The 23438-nt window shown below is 53.7% G+C and overlaps 1 protein-coding gene across 2 annotated transcripts in view; it reads left to right on the top strand.

Moving 5' to 3' along the window:
* The first annotated feature begins 16146 nt into the window (after positions 1-16146).
* Cacng2 (calcium voltage-gated channel auxiliary subunit gamma 2) overlaps positions 16147-23438 on the top strand; it is a 102105-nt gene continuing 94813 nt past the window's right edge. The window contains exons 1-2 of one of the 2 annotated variants that reach the window (XM_069999432.1): positions 16147-16835; positions 17180-17325. In XM_069999432.1, coding sequence (XP_069855533.1) covers positions 17184-17325 — 142 coding nt within the window. In that variant the 5' untranslated portion in view covers positions 16147-16835; positions 17180-17183. Of the gene's footprint in view, positions 17326-23438 lie in introns of both variants that reach the window. The other variant, XM_069999431.1, reaches the window with a different exon arrangement.

Below are 23438 nucleotides of genomic sequence, written 5' to 3'. Positions count from 1 at the left end.
TGGGTGACACGTTTGGTGGCAGGGCCAGGAGAGGAAGGCATTCCCACGGCCCCAAAGGGCTTTGCCCATGGCTGCCACGGGGAGGGCCCTACAGGGGAGGGCCGGTCCCCCAGCTGCCCTCTGGCGGAGACGTTCCTGCCCAGTGCCAGCAGGACATGGCGCGAGGAGTACGCTCAGACCCTGACTCAACCTCCCACCTGTTCTCCTGGCCCAGGAGACCCCTGGGGATGGGACAGTGGCCCGCTACCACCAGCACTGGCCTGCAGGGAGCAGGTCCCCCCTCCGTGCTTCACGAAGCCTGGCATGGGCTCAGGGTGGTGCAGGCGTCCTGGGGACGGGACTGGAGTGGCCAGGCCGTGGGAAGGACTCAGAGCCATTCTCCCAGGCCTATTCTCGGCCTGCCCAGAGCCCCTGGGCCTTAGGCCCTGCAGTCTCGGGCACCCGGTGACCCCAAAGCAGCTTTGGCCCCTACTACGAGTAACGAACCTGGCCCAGAGGTCGAAGGCAAAGGCCCAGGTCACCGTGGCCAGAAGAGCTGCCCCAGGGGCGTCCGGGAGCCTTTGCTCAGAGGACAGGGACTTAGGAGGGAGAGCCGGGGGGACAGGGGACAGGCAGGCTCGGGATGCTGGGCTTGGTTGCTACCCGTATCTCTGCCTTTCATCTCCAGCCATCCCGACTCCTAGTTGAAAATAACATATAAATAAATGATCAAATAAGACACCATCACGATCTACCTGTGGGGGGAGCGTTCTCCAGATCACGTCAGATTGGTTCTGCCGTCCCCAACAAACATCAGGGCACCTGCCACAGGCCACGCTTGGGCTCCGCCTCTGCCTCCAGGGAGCTCACAGTCTAACGGCCACTGGCCCAGAGTGGTGTCTCAGTTCGTATACGATGTACATAGGGTAAAGCCACTCAGGGAAAGGGTGGAGTGGATAGGCGTCTCAGGTGTCATGAGGAGGGCTCAGAGCAGAGGTGGCACCTAACCGGGGCCTTGAATCACACCCAAGGGCCACTAGGCAGAACAAAGTACCACATGTGCAAAGGCCCTGAGGTACGAGACTGCATAAAGGAGTGTGAAGTTGTGAACAAGAATGAGATAAGCCTAGGAGACACACGGGGACCAAGCCGGCATGCCGCCTGTGCAAGTGTGAACCCACACTCTCTTGTCTTCTGCATCAGGGAGAAATCCCCGGATTGGAGGAAAAGCTTTCAAAGGTTCCTCGTGTAGGAGACACGGTTCCAGAAATGTGCTTGTCGTTTGGTGTCTGTACCAGAGCTTGAACTCAGGGCCTAGTGCTCTCATTCAGCTTTCTTGCTCACAGCTGGCACTCATCCACACGTGTGGATGAGTGAATTAGTGAATACCACACGTGTGTGCGTGCATCTGAACACACATGCATACATCCACAGCATGCATGTGTGTGCGTGCTTGTGCACTCACACATGCATGCATACACAAGTGTGTGAAGGAGGAGGAGGGGGGAGGGAGGGAGGGAGGGAGGGGAGGACTTGGCCGGTATGCGCACACAGGCCCTGGGTTCCATCCCAGCACTGCCATCAATAAATAAAAATGCTTAGGTCTTAATAACCAAAATGAAAGTGTTTCTTTTTTAATAACGCAGAGTGGCTGGGAACTTGGGAATGGCCCGGGGCGCTGTGCAGGGTTCAGACGCCCAGCTAGGGAAGCGTTGCAGCTGGCTCCACAGAGCCCAGAGCTGCCGGGGCAGCAAGAGAGCAGAGCCTCCTCCCGCCCTCCGGCGCTCTGGTCCCCTCACAGGCTCCTTCCTCCACCCAAGGGGCTCCCGGCCGATCCTCTTTCCTGCTGCCCTCTCCAGGCCCCTTGCTGCCACCAACTGCTCCCCATGCCCCGAAGGAGGCCTGCAAGAGAGCCCATGGGTGAGAAGGAACCAAGGACCCAGGCACCATGGCGCTGGGCCCTGCCAGTCCCACTCTGTTCCTCACCCCTGCCCATCCATGGGGGGAGGGGGGAGCGGGGGCATGATACATTCAGACAGTGAAGGGTCCCAGTGCCGGTGGCTCACACCTGTGATCCTAGCTACTCAGGAGGCTGAGATCTGAGCATCAGGGTTCAAAGCCAGCTCAGGCAGGAAAGTCCGTGAGACTCTTATCTCCAATGAACCACCAGAAAACCTGAAGTAGCACTGTGGCTCAAGTGGTAGAGCGCTCACCTTGAGATGAAGAGCTGAGGGACAGCGCCCAGGCCCTGAGTTCAAGCTCTAGCACAGTACAAAGAAGAGAAGGGAAGGGGAAGGGAGGGGAGGGGAGGGGAGGGAGGGGGGAGGGGAGGGGAGGGGAAGGGAGGGGAGGGGAGGGGAGGGAAGGTGGCCACCTGGACAGGTGAGCTGCCTTCTCTGTCAACAGTGTCCTGACCCCAGCTGTGCCCCACCTCACCCCATTTCAGAAACCAGAGCCTGCGCCGCTGGGCCTTAGCTGTTCACTCGGGCAGGCCCGTGGAGGAGCTGTGAGGTTTTTTCAAGAGTTTTGCCCTTGCTCTGCCCACATAGAAGAAACTTCCAAATGATTTGTGTATTTTTTCTGTACATGGCTGTATTTGGGGCTTAAACTCTAAGCCTCCAGATCTCATTTGCCTTTTTTTGATGTTGTTCAAGTTACCATTCTACCACTTGAGCCACGGCTCCACTCCAGCTTTTTGCTGGTTCACTGGAAATTAAGAGTCACATGGACTTTCCTGCTCACAGAGCAGCGGCAGCTTTCCCAGCCCTCAGTCAGGAAGACGCCGGCTTCCCGGGACACAGGGACAGCAGGGTAGAGCATCAAGGGACAGAACAGAGACACCCCCCTCCAGCCCCGGCTCCCAGAGGCTCAGCCTCAGGACCAAGGGTGGACGCTCAGCCTCCAACTTCTCCTGTTTATGGCCAGGCTCAGCATCCCCAATGCATAGGTGGGCTGTGACCTGTGACCCCTGACCTGTGACACTCATGCATATGGGGGGTATCCTCTAAAGTTAGGGCTCTGTAAACTAAGGCAAGCTATCCCCCCCTGCCCACACACACACATACACACTGCTGGAGCGGAGAACACATGACGGGGGTGAATACTGGGTGAGGAACCGAAGTCCAAGAGACAGGGCTACCTCTGGGGCCTGCTGGAACCCCAGTTTTAGAGGCTGCTGTTTAAGGAGACAGTGGCTCTGTTCTCTGTGCTCCAGCTCGGTCCACCCCTGTGGCACTGACCGCAGTGCCCTGGCCACTCCTGTGACGGATGAGCACTGCAAGGCCCACAGCAGGGGTGCGGTGACCCCAGGCCCCAGATCCTCAGGAGGCCTCAGCCCCTGGCTGGGCACAGTGGCTAGGTCCTCATGGATACTAGGAACAAGATCTGCCATGAAGCCACACCCTCATGGACCCCAGTGCCTTTGCACATCATTGGGTTATTTACAAACCTGATTGTTTGTGTAAGGCCAGAAATCGAGAGGCTTCTATTCTTTTGATCTCTGTGGGGGTTCTGATATTTCTTCCAGGCTGCCCAAAATCCATTCAGATGTTCTGGGCCCAGCCGGGAGGAGGAGGCTGAGATCTCCTGAGATACAAAGTCAGGAAAATGGGGGCTTGTATCTAAGATCCACTCGTACTTGCTGTGCGCCCTCAGGTGGGTGGTAGTCCTCTCTGAGCTTAGTTTCCTGTTTATAAGATGAGATGGTTGACTCACCTGACTCCCAGGAATGTGTATGCTCTGGGTACCAGGGCGCCGGTGAGTGACATGCCTAGGACAACAGCCTATGGACTTCTAAGAGAGAGAGAGAGAGAGAGAGAGAGAGAGAGAGAGAGAGAGAGAGTCCTGGGGCTTGAACTCAGGCCTAGGCACTCTTCCTTAGCCTTTTTGCTCAAGGTTGGCATTCTACCACTTGAGCCATACCGCCACTTCCAGCTTTTTGGTGGTTAATGGGAGATAAGAGTCGTACGGACTTTTCCTGCCTGTCTGGCTTCTAACCATGATCCTCAGAGCTCAGCCTCCTGAGTAGCTAGGATGACAGGCGTGAGCCACCGTCTCCTGACAGAGCAACCGTATTTCTTAAAATTTCCCGCTCTACCTCCTCACCCGCAGCTCGGTGTTCAGGGTTTCCTCTAGCACATTAAAAATAAAAGTAAAAACATCTTCCCAGCCTTCTGCAGGGGGCCTCTCATCTACTTCTTTCTCCCCCTTTCTTCTTGATTCTGAATCCCAAAGCTTTCCCCAGAACAGTCTAGAATTCACTAGAGAGCAGGCAAGTAAAGGCCAGGTTCACGACTAATTGCACCCTTTCTGGGGGCTGGCCAGGATGCGGCTTATCGTGTCTCTTGTTCCGATCTGCAACTGTTCACGCCCCAAGCCTGGCCCCTGCACAAGTCACACGCACCAGGCTGAAGTCAAAGTGGCGGGGGAGCTCTCGCGCACGTGCGTGGTGTGTGGCGATCGGCACCTTCCTGGTCTCAAGGCAGGTGGCATGCACAGGGACATCGGAGCCACAGACTCCGTGGAACTCGGCCTTGCCCAAAACTTGCTTAGAACCAGTACAAACCAGCAGGAAAGTGTGGAACAGGGAAAGCTCGCCGCTCCTGAGTTGGGCGTAGGCAGTTACTGAAGTGGGGGGCCCTGAGCGTCTGCTCATGGGTGTGCCTCTGAACCTGGGTCATCGTGACCCATCAGAGGTCCACACGGCGGTGTCCCGCCTGCCCGCCACGCAGCTCCTGTCTCTCCAGATTTCCCGCTGCTGCCCACAGAGCTGGCTTTTTTTTTAATATATCTAAGCACATAGATCAATTGGATAAGTGAATTCTCCCCCGTTAGTGAGCGATAATAAAATAATAATGCTATAACCATCCCCAAAATAAATAAATAAAAGCGTGTGGAGAATAGGTGGCAAGAGCTGAAAAGTGAAATTGAATTAAGTTATGCAAAAAAAAAAAAAAAAGAAAATCAAAAGCAATGGCTTTGTAAAAAAGACTAAAGGACAGTTAATTTGGCGTCAGAATTAAATTACGCCTCTGTGGTAGAGCATGTTTGTAGGACACGGTGTATTTAAGTGATGGTTGAGCTTATGAACCCAATGAACAGTCCTGGTCTTTCTTCGGTGCCTTGGTTCGCTTTGTTGGAGTTGGATTCGCCGTTCTGTGGTCTGCATGGCTCCCGGCCTGGCCGTGTGGCTCTCATCTTCTCATCTGTGCCCTGCTCTGCCCCCCTTCCTTCTGTGTCTGCCCCAGAGCCTTTGCACCTGTGGTCCCTCTCGCTGAATGCCTTCCTTCCTCAGGTCCCCCAGTCGCCTCCTCCTTGGTTCCCCCCAGGGCCGAGCTCTCACCACTGGACCCCTCAGCCCTACCTTCCCCAAGTCTCACTCTATTTTCTGTTGCTATCATGAAGTACCCAAGATCAGAAAGCTTATAAAGGAAAAGGGTTTATAGTTTGGGCACACGGTTCTGGAGTCTAGGAAATCCAAGGTCTGGAGGTTGGGTCCCGAGAGGGTCTCATGCTCCATGACAAAGTGGCAGAAGGTGGAAGGCTGAGTACACGCTGGGGAAGAGGAGACAGGTGCCAGGCACCCATGACGGCTGGGCCCTTCCTGCGAGAAAGGGGTCAACTCATTCACAAAAGCCGCTCGTCCATCAGCCTGACCCCTTCAACCACTTCAACACCTGGGAAGAAAGGTTCCGCCACACAGACTTCTGGGAGATACTCAAACCATGGCGTCTCACTACTAGTCCATCTCTACTTCCCATTATCCTGCCTTAATGTCCCTTCCCATGTGAGATCACGTTCTATGAGGCAGGTGCCTCTCCATTTCTCTCCAGTGTTTGAGAAGAGAGAGAGAGAGAGAGAGAGAGAGAGAGAGAGAGAGAGAGAGAGAGAGAGAGAGAGAGAGAGAGAGAGAGAGAGAGAGCATGCAGGATGGATACAGCCCTCGGGACCTTGCTTTTCTGCAGATCTGGAATCATAATCCACACATAATTTTGAGGGTTTGCTATATGAATGAATTAGGGCAACCAGAAAATGACTGGCCATAGGAAATTCTGAATATATTCTAAACAGTTCTGTTACTAGAGAAGGTAAGGCCGGAAATCCCTGACTGTCCATGCAAACCAAGTCCCCTACCTATCCCCAAGCCTGCAGCATCACTGAGTTTGGCCAATCTTGTCTGTCTCCATTTCCCCCAGTCCTCCCCAACCCTATGATGTTTGAAAACACATCCCAAACTTCAAACCTCATGCCATTATATCTGTAAATATTTCAATAAGCCTCTGTTGTACAATAACCACTATATTATCCCACCAAAAGAATAAGGAAACCCTAGCCGGGTACCTGTAATTTACACCTATAATCCTAGCTACACAGGAGGCTGAGATCTGAGGACTGTGGTTCAAAGCCAGCCCAGGCAGGAAAGTCCATGAGGCTCCTGTCTCCAATTAACCACCAGAAAACTGGAAGTGGTGCTGTGGCTCAAGTGGTAGAGCACTAGCCTTGAGCTGAAGAGCTGAGGGACAGCGCCCAGGCCCAGAGTTCAAGCCTCATGACTGACAGAAGAAGGAGGAGGGGGGGAGGAGGAGGAGGAGGAGGAGGAGGAGGAGGAGGAGGAGGAGGAGGAGGAGGAGGAGGAGGAGGAGGAGGAGGAGGAGGAGGAAAGAAAGAAAGAAAGAAAGAAAGAAAGAAAGAAAGAAAGAAAGAAAAAAGGAAGGAAGAAAGGAAAGAAGGAAAGAAAGAAAGAGAGAGAAAGAAAGAAAGAAAGAAAGAAAGTCTCATTTCAAAAGCAAGTCATACCTTTTGTTTTTGTGCTGATCCTGGCGTTTAAATTCAGGGCACTCTACCACTTTAAGCCTCAGCTCCATGTCTGGCTCTTTGATGGGTAATTGGAGATAACAGTCTCACTGATTTTATTTCCCAGGCTGCTTTGAACCTGGATCCTCAGATCTCAACCTCCTAAGTAGCTAGGATTACAGGTGTGAGTCACAGGCGCCCAGCAAAAGCGAGTCACACATTTTATTACACAACTGTGACTCCAGTGGCTACAGATATATTTGTCAATATAAAAAACCATGTCAATATAAAAACAAAACTGCTTGCAAGTCGGATGTCAAATGAAAGCTCAGTATCTATGTATGTTACAAATGAACAAATGTGTGCCATGGATGGGCATTAGGTAAGGACAGCACGATGCAAGACACAGCACCTATACACGCAAGACACAGCACCTATACACGCAAGACACAGCACCTATACACGTGCTCTGCACAAAAGGAGATACACAAGTTCTGCAGCGGCACAGGAAATGGGAATCTTGGTGGCAACAGTGAGGTTTCATTTTGCCCAATGAGACAAAATGAAGCCCAACAACAACAATAACATTAACCCTTATTGCTGCAAGAGACTTGGGGAGACAGCTGGCCCCTGATTTGTGGGAGAAAACACAAAGTATTAAGAGTATTTTTGGCAGCAATCTGGCAACATTGACTAAGATAAGGTATAGTATGTGTGTTTATATCAATATCTATCTATCTATCTATCTATCTATCTATCTATCTATCTATCTATCTATCTATCTATCTATCTATCTCTGTGTGTCTTTCCATGAAGCAACCCCAGGACTGGGGATGTAATTGTCCAACTAGAAGTCCCAGGCGAAGTGTGCAGGTCCACAGATGATTTGGGCAAAGAAAGAACGGAAGTGAGTGGTGTGTACAGATTAGCGGGAGGGATTCGAGTCTGCTCTCCCTATGCAAAATGGTACCCCCATTGCAAAATGGGGCGAGCAAGGCAGCCCCTAGAAGCCTCCTGGAGCCAATTTTTGTAGGACAATGGTCTACGCCCCGTGTGTGTGTGGGGGGGGGCAGTGGGATGAGGTAGACCCAGCCCTTGGCCGTCTGTCTCATTGGGCTGTGGTGCTGGGCCATGTCCCTAAGATGCTCAGTGTCCCCTGTCATCTTGGCTATTTCAGCCCCATGTGTTTGACGACCCGTACCCTCAGCAGACAATAACCCAGCCCCCGGAATTCAAATTTCCCTGGCCCCAGGACAGCAGCCCGGTGTACCACTATACACCCATGCTACAGACCTGCTGACTGAGGCCCGACTGGAGGAAGAGCCGGCCCAAGCTCCAACTGCACGAATGGGAAGGATGGAGCCAAGATGGCTCCGGGTGTTACAGCCCTTCGTGGTAATACATAGAGCGCCTGCAGGGCCTCCCACAGCTCCTTGCGATGTCAGTCCCAGTATTGGGGGTTCAGGGAAGGAGCTCCACCAGGCCCAGAAGGCTTTGCTATGGATGGCCATCGAGGGGATGGGTGCCCCTCCCCTAAGTCTGCAGGGTGGGGAGGGAGGGTCCACTCTGGAAAAGCAATACAAGCCGTTGGACAAAGGTCACCTCCTCCATGAAGCCTTTCTGGCTATGTCACTCGCCCTATGGACCCCATTGGTGCCCGCCAGTGCTAGACTTGGTGTTGTTCCTCTTTGTGTCCATCAAACAGAGCTTGGCACACAGTGGGCATCGGGCTAGAATAGGGGCCCCTGCGACCCAGCTCTGGCGCCCCTTTGCCCATCACCACTTCCTTCCTGGCCCCGTGGTTCCCTTGAGAACCCCATGCGCTTACACCAAGGCCTGGAGCTCTTGTGAATGTGAGTCAGCCGCTGGGAGGGTGTGGCCAGGAGATGGAGCCTTTCAGGGTCCCTGCACTGGCGTGGCTGTGCCTGGATCAAAGAGTAGGTGCTCAAGAGCCGCCCAAACGCCAGGCACCAACTGGTTGATCCCTGGCCTGCTGAGTCTCCGTGTCATCGGCTCATTATCCTTCAAGCCCTAGCCCAGCTGAGGCCAAACTCCTGGGGCCCTTCCTGAAGGCGCAGGGGGATGCGTGTCTCCCTCCCTCCCTCCCTCCTTCTGAGCTCTCCACCGTGTGGCTTCCGAGCAGGGGCCAACCTCATCGTTCTCATTTCCTGTTTTATTCAGAGCACACACAACGCGCAGTAGGAGCCCAACCTGTAGCTAGTATTTACTGAGGGCTTACTATGCCGCAGCCACGGGCAGCGTGCTTCCACGTAATTTTATTTAATTATCACAGCTGCACCCTCTAGACAAGGCCGGGCTGCCCCCAACTTCCAGACGGGGTGGGCTGTGGCCGCTTGCATGAGAAGTACCCAGACCAGGCTAGATCCCCAGCGTCCATTCCCAAGACCCTTGTGTCACCCCTCCTGCCCTCCCTCCCCCCCCTCCCCCCCATCGGCCGCTGCATCTGCCACTGCCTTCTCCATTGGCTGGAATCCACAGGTTGGAGGGTCTCCCCAAAGGAGCCCCCTCCTTGACTCCTCTTTGCCATCTCCACCGGCCCCTCTGAGGTCCCTCACATCTTGTCCTGAAGTGGGGGTCCTTCCTCAGGGAAAGGGCTAGGCGGTGCCTGCAGGTAACCCCAACCAGGCTCTCCACTCCCTCCTTGACACTTCTTTGTGCAACCCAAGCAGAGCACTGGCTTATTGAGCACCTACTATGTGCCAGACACCATGTGAGAGGCAGAGGTTATAACAGTAGCACAGTCAAGACCCTGCTTGAGTGAACAGATCCAGAATGTGGAGTGCTAAGGGGAAGGACTGAGCTGGCAAAGAGGAAGGGTTAATGGACCAGGGGGTCCAGCGCTGAGGCAGACACCTACGGGATTGAGGGGACCAGCTAGCTCTCCCAGGCAGAAAATGGTGATGCAAAAGTTCCTGGGGTAGGTAGGCTCAGGGCTGTGGGATCCAGGAACTTCTAGAGGGAGGCTGTTTGGCTAGAGGGGAAGGTGGAGAGGAAAGCATGGAAGACAAGGACCTGAGAGGTGGCTGAGCCTGCTCTCTAGGCCGCTGACATCTCTGTCCTCAGATCCCGCTTTCCCAAGTACGTGCCGTGTGCCTCTCTCTTGCTCTATCTGCAGCTGCAAGTTCCAGGCACTGACCTGCCTTCCTGCTGCAGCCGCCCTTTGCTCGCCACTCTGCTTCCCGATGCGCCTTTGTACCTTGATGTGCCCTTTCCAGTTCATTTTTTCTACTCTGCAACTTTATTATTAATTATCTATCATCATTTTTTTTTTTTTTTTTTGGCACAGCGTTGTTCGTGGGAAAATCCTGCAGCAGCCGGAGAGCGGCATGCTGTGACTCAGAGCTCTGGCTGGGGGCGGCGGTCCTGGGTGCGAGGGTGACTTGCCTGTGGGGTTTCTTGACAGACACCTCCAGCATGGCCTCTGCTCCCTGCTCCCTGCTGACTCCGAAACCACCCCTGCTCTGCTGTCTGCAAGCTGGGCACCCGACACCGGAGCCGCTGCCCAGCACCCTGGGGCTGACGCAGCTCCCAGGAATGGAATCTGCCCTCTTCCAGCATCGCCTTTGTCCCACAGCCCCCTCGGGCCTCCAGCTGTCTTTGAGGGGCTGAGCACGGTCTTACACAGCTGCCTGACCCCCACCCCAGTTGCCAAGGGTGGGCTTCGACTCCTCCTGTCTGTGCTTAGTCCTGGTGGAAACCAGATCCTGTGTGGTTCCAGGCTCTGGCCAGGCCCTGGGCTGCGGCAGTGCACAGGAGACACACCCACTGCCCTGGGGAAGGTGGGTCACACTGGATTCCACCAGGCTCAGGCCTCTCCCCAGCCTCGCATCAGACCAGAGCTCCTGCCTGGGCCAGCAGGGCGGGGGGGGGAGGGGTAGTACCTGACAATATAGCCAAGGGTGCCCCGCTCTTCTCTGTTTGAACTTCCTCCTCCCCCTGGCCTTTGAGGGTCAGCTCATCACCTTCTGTGACACTTCTGCTCCTGGATTTCCACAGCACATGGCTTCACTTCATTCATTCATTCATTCGTTCATTCCTCAAACACTTTTGCAGACGTACTATGTGCCGGGCAAGATCACACTTCCAACAACAATCCCAAACATGGACAGAAAGGTCAACGACAGCATGGGGTCCAAACAAGCACACAGCAGGGAATGACAGGACCGCCCTCCCCGGGCCACGGCTGGGCCAAGCTGGCCGCAGCATGCTGGGGCAGCCCCCCAGGTTTAGGTAGGTTCTTCTCAACTGCATGCCCAGCACCTCAGCGCCATGCCCAGCACAGGGATAACATGGATCTTGGTGTGTGTCTCAATAAAGGAATTCCTTTGAATTGAGCATCTATTATGTACCAGGCATCACTGGAAATAACACAGGAGCAAAGCAACTCCCAAATACCTGCCTTCCTGAGGCTTCTGGGGTTTTTTTTTTGGGGGGGGGCGCTCCTGAATGACTAATCTACACTCGAGTTTCATTGAGAAGAGACAGAAAGAGAGCAGGGAATGGAGAGGGGAAGGAGAGCCAGAGGAGCCTCAGGACCAGAGCAGAATTCCTGGCTTTTCCCCTAACTCCCTTCAGTCCAACACCCCCAGCCTGCTTCCCTCATGGCCGCCATCTCAGGATGGCACCAGTGATCATCCTTTCCTTCCCACATCCCTGACACCTCCGTCCCCCTAAAGCCCTACACTGATGCTGGCCAACACATCCACTGGCTTGAGACCGAGCAAGAGCAGCCTGACTGTTTCCCTGGCCCAGGTTTAGTCCTTGATCTCTAGGTCCCACTAGCCTCTCCTGGGTTGTTTCTCATTCTATAGCCTTCTCACCATGACTCTACCTCTTAGCCTAAGACAGTTTCCAACACTGGCTTAGGAGCAGCCATACTTGTGACCCTCCCCTCCCCCTCTAACTGACCAATCACTTTCTCCCAACACATCTGAACCCCACTGACCAATCACCTTTGCTCACACATCTGAGCCTCCTCCCAAGCCTGGATGGTTCACCCACACCCCAACCCCCCTCTTCCCACCCCAGCTTGAGTCAGCTACCTGTCCCTCATCCCAAACGTCAGCATCAATGGCCCGTCCAGGAACCATGTTCCTTGCCCCTGAGGCTGGATTTGATCCCCTGCTCTGTGGTACCATACTGTCTTCACCTCATTCTCTCAGCACAGCCAGGCCCAACCATCACCTCTTGCTTGTCTGTGGGTCGTGGGGGACAGGCGCCACCATCTCCTGTTCACCAGGATGGAGCCCCACACCTGGCATACAAGAAGATGCTTGGTTCTCATAACACATCAACTTTGGACCCATTACTGGTAGACCATGGAGCAGGGCAGTGTGGGAATCTCTGCTGCCCCACGCACTGGACTCGTGACCTTGGGACAGGTGTCTGACCCTTTGGAGCCTGCCTATGCGGGCTCACTGTGCAGTGACACATGGCATCTGTGTGCTCGTGCCTGACACCGGGAAGTGACAGTCACACCGGCCAGGTGAGAAGTCTTAGAAGGTTCAAGTCTAGCTGAAGGCTCAAGTCTAGTGAAACTATCTCCTCCCAAGCCAGGCTCCTAGACTCAACTCTGCTCTCCTGCTCGCACACCAGAAAGACTTAGGCCAGCTCTTTAACCCTTATGGGACTCAGTTTCCTCATCTGCAGGATGGGAATTGCTGATAAGCCTGAGCAGAGGATTGCTGCCAGATCTGGCAGAGCTCAGTGCCGGGCACAATGCAGATGTCCATCAGGGTTAGCGTGGCTCATCAACACATAACACTGACACCCGGGGCTGGGGGGGGGGGGCATTCATACTCTTATCCCTAGTCCCCTTTGCTTGGTTCATAGAGACACACATTTCCAGCGAGGTCAAGTTACTGTCCAAGGTCAGACATTGAAGAAAGGGCAGTGCCCAAATCCCATGTTATTTCCACTCCATCAAAGAAGCCGCTCAAAATAGGCCCGTGGCATTTCAGCTAATTTCCTCTAAGCACTTCCCAAGTAACAAACCAGGGCGCACAAAGCCACTCCCCAAAGAGCAGCCATTCAGCGGCTGCTAAGTGTGTGTGGCTGGGGTGGGGAACAGCACCGAGGCTGAGCCATGCCAAGCCAGCTCTCCCCAGGTAGCCCTGCCTGCACTGCAGGTGGGCCCCACTGAAAGACTAGTTTGAGAAAAGGGAGGGAAGCATACAGGACTTACAAAGAAGCTGGCGACTATTACATAGAAAAAGTGGGAGAAATGAGAAGAAATCCATCTTTGTTGAGGACCTACTATGTGCTGTGCCCTATGTACCGGATCTTGAACTCAGGATTTCACATTCTCCTTTAGCTTTTTCCCTTATGGCTGGTGCTCTACCACTTGAGCCACAGCTCCACTTCTGGCTTTTAATTACTTGGAGATAAGACAGAATCTCACAGACTTTCCTACCCAGGCTGGTTTTTTTTTCTTTTCTTTCTTTTTCTTTTTTTTGTCAGTCATGGGGCTTGAACTCTCAGCCTGGGTGCTGTCCCTGAGCTCTTCAGCTCGAAGTGAGCACTCTACCACTTGAGCCACAGTACCACTTCCTGTTTCCTGGTGGTTTATCAGAGATAAGAATCTCACAGACTACTTCCCTGCCCTGGCTGGCTTTGAACTGTCATCCTCAGATCTCAGCCTCCTGAGTAGCTAGGATTACAGGCATGAGCCACCAGCACCCAGACCTTCACTTATTTTAAAACATGCAGTCCTCGCTGTAATCACCCAGCCATTGTTCGCAGCACATCTGCTACAGTCTGAGCTCCTGCATTGGGTTCCAAAAACACCATGGTGAACCCCATCCAGCTGCTGACCCCAAAGCTTCCGTGAGGCAACGGGAGGGGGTGACACTCATATAATGTCGTGTGTTCATGTAGCGACAGGGATCTCAAGAAGATGGCAGGCAGGAGGAAGCAGGGAGCAGCTGGGAACTGTTTCAGAAAGGAGTGGGCAGGTGCTAAGGCTCCATCTCAGGTGTGGTAAATTGAGGTTCTGGGAAGCCAACTCCTTGGGAGCACTGCCATTTTGAAAGGGACACTGTGGCCCCAGGCCCGGTTCATGTCCAGAAGCCTTTCCTCTCTACACACTGACAGTGAACGACAGTCACCTTCCTCCCCTACCCCATCCTTGTCTGAGTGATGATCTTTCCAGAAGATTTGTCAATCACTGCTAAAACTGGGGCCACTCCCGGAGGCTCAGGGGTCAGCAGCTTCTGTGGATGGACAGAGGTTTCTCTGTATCTGCCACTTGTGCGGTTGGAGCAAAAGGTCCCAGGGTGGGTCTGGTAAGGGGCATTGGCTGGTGAGAGGAGCGAGCATCTGCGGGGCCTTCTTAGTCAGGTCAAAGGCAACCAAGGTGACAGGCATCGGCCCCAGCAGGCCTCTTGGGTGCATGTGACAACACCCAAGTTGTCTGTCCACCTCCCCCACAGCTCTCAGCTATACTAGAGGCCATGACACCTGTCCATCGAGTTTCCACGCCTGCTGAGCCCTTCCCCAGTGCCAACTCCCACAGCGAGGAGAGCCTCAGCCTGCCCACACCCCTGTGCCCTTCACCGTGGCCGTGCAGATCCCGGACCCTCTTCCAGCAGAAGCACAGCGCCCCTCACAGCTGTCCTTCCTGTCAGAGCCGAGAGTGACAGAAAGGGTAGTTGTGTGAAGATTGGGCAAACAGGTAGATGTTTGGATTCCTCTCCCCCCCCCCCAAGACTTCACGGGCTCGACCTGCAGAGCCTCGCAGAAGGGAGGAGGAGGAGGAGCCAGGCTGTGGGCTTTTCACCAGAGAAACTGTGTTGGGTTTCACTTGGGGTTTTTTTTTTCTCCCTACTCGGAGAAATTTGTCAAGCAGGTGATCGCAATACAAAATATTGGAGCCAGGAGGAAAGAGTTGAGATGAAAACATTGCTGACCCTCCCCCTCCCTCCCCAGCGGACCAAGGAGATTCTCACCTCTCTCCAGGTGCCCCCCCAACCACAAAAGACTGACCCGCACCCACCTCCTGATCTCTCCTTCGCTTGCCTATGTAACTGGTCTGAAGGAAGATGTGTCAGAAGCTGCAGGAATCCATGCGCTTCTTTTATCCAGAGCCACAGGAAGGAAAAGTCGCCCAGAGAGAAAGGAGGGAGTGACCCCCCCATCACAGGGGGTGGGGTTCTGGATTTTAGTGTTCATACGGTGAGATTTCTATTTCCTCTCTTCCGATCCAGTTTGTGAATGGCAGAGGAAACTTGGAGTCGCTCACATGTCCCCCTCTCCCCTTAGCAAACACGTTTATCCTTGAGAAGAAAAAGAACTCACAGCCCAAGCCCCCATCCGTTCACCCTTTCACACCCTTTCCTCCCCTCATCTGTCCAAAATGTCTGCTTGTACAGCAGCAAGAGGTAGAATTTCACCGAAAACTAGAGTGCCACAGACAGTGACATGCAAGCCCCCACCCCATTCCCCTTTGCCAGAGAGAGAGAGAGAGAGAGAGAGAGAGAGAGAGAGAGAGAGAGAGAGAGAGAGAGAGAGAGAGCCACACAAAAGAGACCGAAGCTTCTAACCAAGTCAACGAAACCAAACCACCATCCCCTCCTCAAAGCAAAAGAATAAGTCAGCCAGCCAAGTGGAACAGACGATGTCGGAAAGCCAGGAGCGACGCGTTAGCAATTACCCATCCGGGCCTGTGTGTCCAACCCTTCCAAAGCATGGCTGGAGTTTGGGGGCCGACTGTGGTTTGGGGAGGGTGTGTTTGAAGCGCCGGGCACGTAGAGACGGAATGAGAAGGAGGCAGAGCTGGAAGAAATACCAGAGGGGGGGTGGGAGGGAGGGAGGGAGGGGAGAGAGAGAGAGAGAGAGAGAGAGAGAGAGAGAGAGAGAGAGAGAGAGAGAGAGAGAGAGAGAGAGAGAGAGAGTCCGTCCGGCTACACCTTCCTGGCCCCGGAGAGCTCCCATTTCAGCCCCAGGGAGCGGAGTAAGGGGAGGCCAGGCACCCCCCCCCCGTCCCCGCCCCGCCCGGGTCCGGCCGTCGTTCCCCCCCTCCCCCGGGGAAGGAAGGAGGCCGCCGCGCCCCTCCCGGCCCCCCTGGCCGGCCGCCTGCCCTGCGCGGAGCGGCGCGGTGGGGCGCGCAGCCCGGGCGCGCGGAGCGAGCGGAGCGGCGCGGAGAGCCGAGCGGGCGGCGCCGGGAGCCGGGCGCCGGGAGCCGGGCGCCGGACGCCGGGAGCTGTCCAGTTCAGCACCGCGGCGATGCGGTAGGCGGAGGCCGGCCGCGAAGGGCGCGCAGGGGGAGGCGGGCGCCCGGCCGGGGGCGCGCGGCGCGGCGCGGCGCGGGGGAGGCGGCGGCCCAGCCTGCAGCCGCAGACAACCGGATCCCTCGCTCCGGGGGAGCAGCTTTGCGGGGAGAGCGCGGGCGCGAGCGAGCGCGAGAAGGAGCCGAGGGGGAGGGAACCCCGCCTCGAGCCGCCCGGAGAAACCCCCTCCCTCCCCCACTCCGCCGACACAACAATACCCGCCGCCGCTGCTCGTCCTGCCGCCGCCGCCGCCGCCGCCGCGCCCGCCCCGCGCCGCCGCCGCCGCCGCCCGAGCACGGCCATGGAGGGCGAGACCCCCGCGCCTTCGCCGCTGAGACCCAGGGCTGGCCGGAGGCTGGGCTGTCGGATCTGAAAGGACAGCTCCCGAGGACCCCCCGCCCCCCACCCCGCCCCACATCACCCCCACACACTGCCCTCGGGGGCCCCCCTCCAACGAAGAACTGGCAAAGCCAAGGATTTTCATGGCGCAGGCCGCAGAGCCCAGCACGGCGAGCGAGGGGACTCTGGCCATCGCTAACTGTCCGGGGCCCGAGCCATGGCTGTGAGAATTCACTGTGGAGGCCGAGATCGCTAAATTAGCAACCACATATGGAAACTGGAGACCGGAATTTTAGGAAAAGAGCTTAAGGCGTCTCACTTTGGGGGTGGGAGGGTGGGGGTGTCTTCTTTTTTTTTTCTTCTTTTTCTAAATTTTATTCTTTTTTTCTTTTTTAAAATTATCATCACTGCAACTGGAACCATTTCGGATCTCAAGAGGCAAGCCTCTCTTCCCATGTGATCTTTATAATTTACACTCTTTTATCCCCCCCCCCCCTCCTTGGGAGCTTTCTTACCTCCTTTTTGATATCTCTCAATAGTCTCTACTCACACATAGATCCATTATATTAGTAGTGGAAGTATCTTTGATTTTTTTTTTTTGGCTTTTAGTATTTGCACACACACACACACACACACACACACACACACACACACACACACACACATACAAGCTCCTGAGAACCAGAAGTCGGTTGGGTGTTTATATAATGAAGAATTATGGGGCTGTTTGACCGAGGTGTTCAAATGCTTTTGACTACTGTTGGTGCTTTTGCTGCCTTCAGCCTAATGACTATAGCTGTGGGAACCGACTACTGGCTCTACTCCAGGGGGGTCTGCAAGACCAAAAGTGTCAGCGAGAATGAAACCAGCAAAAAGAACGAGGAAGTTATGACCCATTCTGGATTATGGAGAACCTGCTGCCTAGAAGGTATTTGATTCCCCCCTCCCTCTTTCCCTCCTCTCCTTGCCCCTCCCCTCCCCACCGCACTCCCCCTCCCTCCCCTCCTCTAAATAAGTCCCCTCCACATTCCACCAATCCTCCCCCCTACACTTCACTCCCTCCACTACGCATCAAGGTTTGGTTGGGGTTTGTTTCAGAGGAAAGGGGGGAAAAAATCAATAAGTCAAACCCATACTCCACTCTCGGGCCTCCATCATCTCCCCTTTCCCTCCAACCTCTTCATTGCAATAATCTATGCGATAGTACAAAATATCAAGACTTTGTCTTTAAGAGTCAAATGGAGGGCTCGGCTTGCCTGGGAATCATTAGGCTCATCTGCTTTTGGATTTAGCAGTGCCATCGATGAGGAGGGTAAACAGGCACTTCCTCCCAACTGCTCATCTTTTTGCCATGAAGAATTCAAAATTGTTCCTCCTCTTTCCCTTACCCCTCCCCACACAAAAAGTCCCAGACACATCCTCAAACTGCAAATCTCCCTTAAAAAAAAAAAAAGCAAGCAAGCAAGCAATCTGCTGTTTCTAAGAATCCTCATTTGGTAAATCCTAATGATTCCAAGATCCCAAGCTGAGTTCAAGAGCATTTCGTAATCTCTCTGAGCCACACGTATTCGCTCGGTGGCTGCATGTGTGGATGTGTGTGTTTAAACGTTGACAAAGTCTAAAAATACATGCGTCTCTCGCAGGAAACAAGCCCGAGTTCTAATAAACAGCAATCACTTGCGGCTTGGGCTGTGTGCCGAGTCACTTCCACACAGAGTGACAGACATGTCTTATCCTGAAGCCAGGAGGGTCAACACTGTGGGGGGGGGGAGGCGGGGAGGGCCCAGGGAAGGAGGGGGATGGGGTGGCGCAGGGTAGGGGTGTCAGCTGTTGGCCTGGATCTTGCAGGGTTGTGGAGGCATGTGCGTTGTGTGGGTCAGAAGGCCCCCTGCAGTGTAAAAGCTGGAAGATCAGGTCATAAATGGAGCCATGTGCTTTCAGGACATGCTAATAAGCACGGGAAAGAGGGGGATTTAAAAAAAAAACTCTGCAGGTCATACAAGCTGCATTTAGCAACAGACTTTAATACGAGAGATGGCACTTATATAGCTGTATGTGTCTGGGGGCTGGAGCCACCGATAGGAGCCCAGGCTCCCCAAACCAAGACTGGAGGCCGTTTGAGGCAGTGTCGGGAAGCGGGCACTGCAGGATCGTTTATTAAGCTCCAAAAGGGATGGCAATGCAGAGTTGAGGCCAGGAGATGGGGAGAGAAGAGAAGGAGAGAGGGCGGAAAGAGGGACAAATTGATGTAACCCCTGGGTCTAACCCAAATGGAGCCCTGAAGCTGCTGTTTAGGGAAATAGTGATGTCTGGGATGGGGCACAAATCTCATGTCCCCCCCCCTCCTCCCAACATTCTTGGCGCAAATGGTTGAGTGATGGCTGAACATGTTTTGAATAGCTAAGTGACTTCATTGAGCCATGGTGTTTTTGACGCATACTGCATTTGCTGATCTTTCTGAACCTAAGCTTTTGCCATCACCGTGTTCTGCAGAGGAGCTCTCCTTGAATCCTATGTGGCTCTACCCCCAGACACCGGGTCGATAGCTGGAAATTAATAGGGACTGTTTTAAACACATGCATATCACTCTTCCTTCTTTAAAAAAAAATGAAAAGCCTTTCAAACTGCTAGTGGTTAGCAATGGAAATACGATTTCCATTTAATTAAATATTTATGACAGACTTTTATTCCGAAAGAAGCGAAAGAAAGCAAAGTTAAATGAGGGTTTGCTGTAGGGCGATGGTGATGGTGCTGATCTGCCTTCCTTGATCTTAGTTAAAGGGATGGAGGCATGTAGATAAGAGATTAGAGGAAAGACCAGACTTTATTATTTTTTTTACCGGAAATATAATCAGAGATTGGCACGCTGGTATAAATATACTGTGTTATCAGGGCTTTATTTACAAATCCTTAATACTGTGATCTCTTAAACATCTCCTAATTCTCCCTAGACAAGCAGACTAGAGACGGCTTTGGATCACTTGTGCATTAAAAGGCTTAAGTATTTTCATTAAAATCCCGTCTGTTTCACGTTCGGATCTCCCAATATGCTGCCCCCTTCCATCCCACCCCCCTTCAGATTCCTCTCCAAGCCTCACTCCCTTCCCTGCCTGGTTGCCTGAGAAGGGTTCGAGTTGCAGCACTCCAGAGGGCTGCACAAAGGTCTGTGGGTTTGGCACTGGCCCCAACCGCGGCCTCCCCATGCCCAGCCAAAGCATTTGCCTCCAGGCAGTGAGGGGAGGGCTGGCAAGGCTCTGTTCGTATAGCCAAGACCCAGGCAGGAAGGCCTGGGGCTCGGGGTTCAGCGCTCAGCCTGACCTGCCCTTCCATTTCCAGAGCCTCTTACCTCCATGGGACTTTGCAGGCAGGCCTGGGACCACCTTAGGGAGCCGGGCGTCTGTGACTAGACGGTTTTCAGGTTCTTCTTTTCAGGCTAAATGGATTCCCTAAGGTCATAGGTTGGCATGCATGGGACTTGGGGGTGTTGGCGTGTACGCTTTTTCTGAGCATGTGAGAGTCGACCTTGCTGACTCTTGCTTCTGCATCTCTAGCCTGAGTTGTTTGGGGTTTTTTTTTACCAAGCAATTGGACTTTCCAAAAAAGAACCCTCTACTCTTTAATTGTTTCTAGATGAGGGAACAGATTTCAAATCTCAAAGAAGCTGCTAAGCCTTCCCCCGCCCCATTACCACCCCAACTCCCCACAGATGAAGATGAGCCACCCCACCACCCCACCTCCTTTCCTCTCTGCTTCTCAGGAGGGCTTTTGTTTTCATTTCCTGAGATGATTATTTCCATGCACCTCTTGGTCAAAAGAAGAATCAGGAAACATTTCCTTGCCTGGCTTACAGCTCTAGCGACCCACTGTAGTCTCCTAAGGCATGAGAAGAAGATGACACCTGTTAAGGGGAAATGAGGAGAGCACTCAGCCTTTATGTGCCCCTCTGCCGAGACCATGACCGTGGACTTGAACTCGGGCAGGCAGGTGTCACTGCTGGGATTTGAGGAGCGGGGTGGCACTGGGGAGCCTGGCTGTACCTGGACACAGGTGGCTGCAGAGCGCTGGGGGAGGAGGGAAGGCCTGAACTTGTGAGGACAGCTGCTTCTATCTGTGGAGAGATGAACTGAGCCTTTCAGGGAAGAAGTCAGTGCAATCTAAAACAGGATGCTGAAACAGCCTGTTCCAAGCATGCCACGTCCAGCCCACACGCTGGCTCGCCATTCAGGACATTCGCCTCTCTTGTCATCTCAAAGAAACACTGTCTTCAAGAGCAGCAAGAAATCCACTCTGGATTCTCTCTGGCTGCTTCCTCCCCCTCTCCAAAGGCAATGACTGCCCCTCCCCAAAGATGCCAGCCCTGCAGAGGAGAAGCCAGCAGCTGGCACTGCATAGCCCAGAGCAGACATAACTCCCCGGTCCCCAGTCCCTCTCTTCTCTTGCCCTCTGCTCTTGGCTTCCCAAGGCTAAGCCAAAATCTGGTTCTCTGTTCAGGCTGAAAAGTTCCCTCTGGAATCAATAACCTCTCATCTGCCCCCCTCCCCTCCCACCACAGGCTGCTCATGGCAGCTGTACCAGGCTCTCTACAGCCTGGGTCTCTTTCAGCAAGAAGCCTCTCAATTGTCCTGCCTGTGCCTGTACAAGCCCCTCACGGCACCACGCTGGCTTGGCCTGTGAGGTGGGGGGAGGAGGGAGAGGGGGGGCGTTCCAGGCACTCCTCAGCCGTAGCTCTCTTGCTTCTGCAAAAGGAAAGGATCCACCACTGGCTTTAGGGAAGCCAGCAGCATTTCTGGACACTCTTGTGCTTCAAGTGTGGGTGAGCTCGTGCAGATGTAGCACGGGGCCTTGGCGCTCTGCGCGTGGCTCAGGAATCCTCAGATAACCTGACTTTCTGTAGGCACTTTGCACACAGTAGGTTAACAAGAAATAATTAGCAATGGGCTGACTTGGCAGTTCTTAAAGTTACTAAAGTGAATTAGAAGGATTTGTCACAACAGAGAGAGAGAGAAGAGAGGGAGGGAGAAAGAAGAAAAGATAAAGGGAGAGAGAGAAAAAAAGAAGGGGGAGAGAGAGAAAAAAAGAAGGGGGAGAGAGAGAGAGAAGTCATGGTGAGTTGTTTGTTCTTCCTGGAATTTCTTTTAAAAACATAATGAGTCATGTATCTATTATTATAAAATAAGAAAAGTCAAAAGTAGTCAGTGATGGAGCTGCATAGCTCCTGAATGCTGAAGTGAAGGCAGGTTATTCAAGGAAAGGAGCAGAAAGCCTGGCATCTATAGGGGAGAAGGAGAAATAACCAGTTGGTTTCCTTCCCTTGTCTGCTGCCCAAGTTCGACTCCATCTTACTGTGGGCAAGCATGGACCTTTCTGGGCAGAGCAGAGAGGAGATAGTAGACTGGGCCATCCCTGCGTAGTTTCTCCATGACTGAAATCTTTGTCCATCCATGTCTGGGTTCTCACTAGTGGTTTCCCAGAGCCAGGCCCCCACATTCATTTCTAGTTTTTCTCACCTATTTTGCCAAATCTGAACCTCTCCCTTCAAGTCCCAGCTACCTCCCCCTACACTCCCTGGCCGGCTTACCTTCTGTAGATGAGCAGAGTTTAGTACCCGGGGTGGACAGGCACATAGATCACATGGCAAGACAGCAGCCTGGACAGAGCTTGCCATCTAAGCCTCTGTGACCAGAGAAGCTACATTTCCATTACACCCCATGCATCCTGGAAGCTTCCAGAAGGTTCCAGGCAGCACACCCTGGCCTGCAGCTCACATTCCTACCCACAGATGGATGATGTTCTGTCTGCTTCCTGAAAAGTGTCCTACAGTAGCTCACCTGGCACCTGCTGATCTCTGCTCTGTTGACATGCCACATGTGTCCCTGCGTGCACATGTGCGCACACACACACACACACACACACACCAGCAGCAGCCATCACCAGCCACCCTGTACCTCCTAGGGGACAGGACTCCGTCTTTGATTCCTTCCGTGCTGTGAGCTGTGGATACACCATGCACCATGTCTAGTTTCTAACTCAGGGGTCACACTTGCCAGGCTCTGCTTTATCCTGGCCTTTTGCTTTAGAAGAGCCTTCTGTGGGAAAGTTCCATTGGCTTGATGTTTACAAGCCTTTCCAGAAAACAGCCAGTTTATGGCCCCGTAACTGAAAGTTTTCAGAGGACGCTTAGTATCCTAGCAAAAGCACTTCGGAGCCTCACAGGCCTGGGTTGCTGTCCACGCTGGAGGCCTGAGAAGCTGTGTGATTAGGAGCCACCAGACATCTCCCAGCCTCAGTTTCCCCTTCCATAAAAAAAGGGAGTAGGACAGCCTCTTTGCAGGGTGGGTGGTTTAGGGATCAAATACATAGATGTCTGCCCCAGCCCTCTTCCCCTCCCCCCGCCTCCCCCTGCCTCCCCCCGCCTCCCCCTGCCTCCCCCCGCCTCCCCCTGCTATCTCTGACTGTTTTATTTTTAATTTCAGTCAGTGGTCCTCAGCCTACCCCCTATTCATCCTCTTCCTCCATTTATCGGTCAGCCCTGGAGGCCCTTTTACCCCATCCAGGGGTGAGTCTTCCACTGGGCAGTGATAGCCAAAGCAGCATTTAAAAAATACATTCCAGCTGGGCACAGGTGGCTCACGCCTGTACACCCATCTATTTAGGATGCTGAGATCTGAGGCTTGCAATTTGAAGCCAGCCCAGGCAGGAAAATCTGTGAGCCTCTTCATCTCCAATTAATCACCAAAAAGAGCTGGAAGTGGAGCTGTGACTCAAGTGGTAGCACACTAGCCTTGAGCCCAAAAGGGACATCGCCCAGGCCATGTTCAAGCCCCGGGACTGGTGTGTGTGTGTGTGTGTGTGTGTGTGTGTGTGTGTGTGTGTGTGTGTGTGTGTGTGTGTGTGTGTGTGTGTGTGTGTTTGTGTGTATGAATGTACACAATATTTTTTTTAAAGATGATGACCTCAGGGATAGTGGGAGAACAAGGGAAGGGGTAACAATGCTCGACAAGAAATATGCTCATTGCCTTATTCATGTAACCGTAACCCCTC

This window comes from Dipodomys merriami, unplaced genomic scaffold (genome assembly GCF_024711535.1).
Source record: "Dipodomys merriami isolate MVZ:Mamm:240054 unplaced genomic scaffold, mDipMer1.0.p SCAF_55, whole genome shotgun sequence".
NCBI lineage: Eukaryota > Metazoa > Chordata > Mammalia > Rodentia > Heteromyidae > Dipodomys > Dipodomys merriami.
This window is presented reverse-complemented; position numbering and strand designations above follow the sequence as displayed.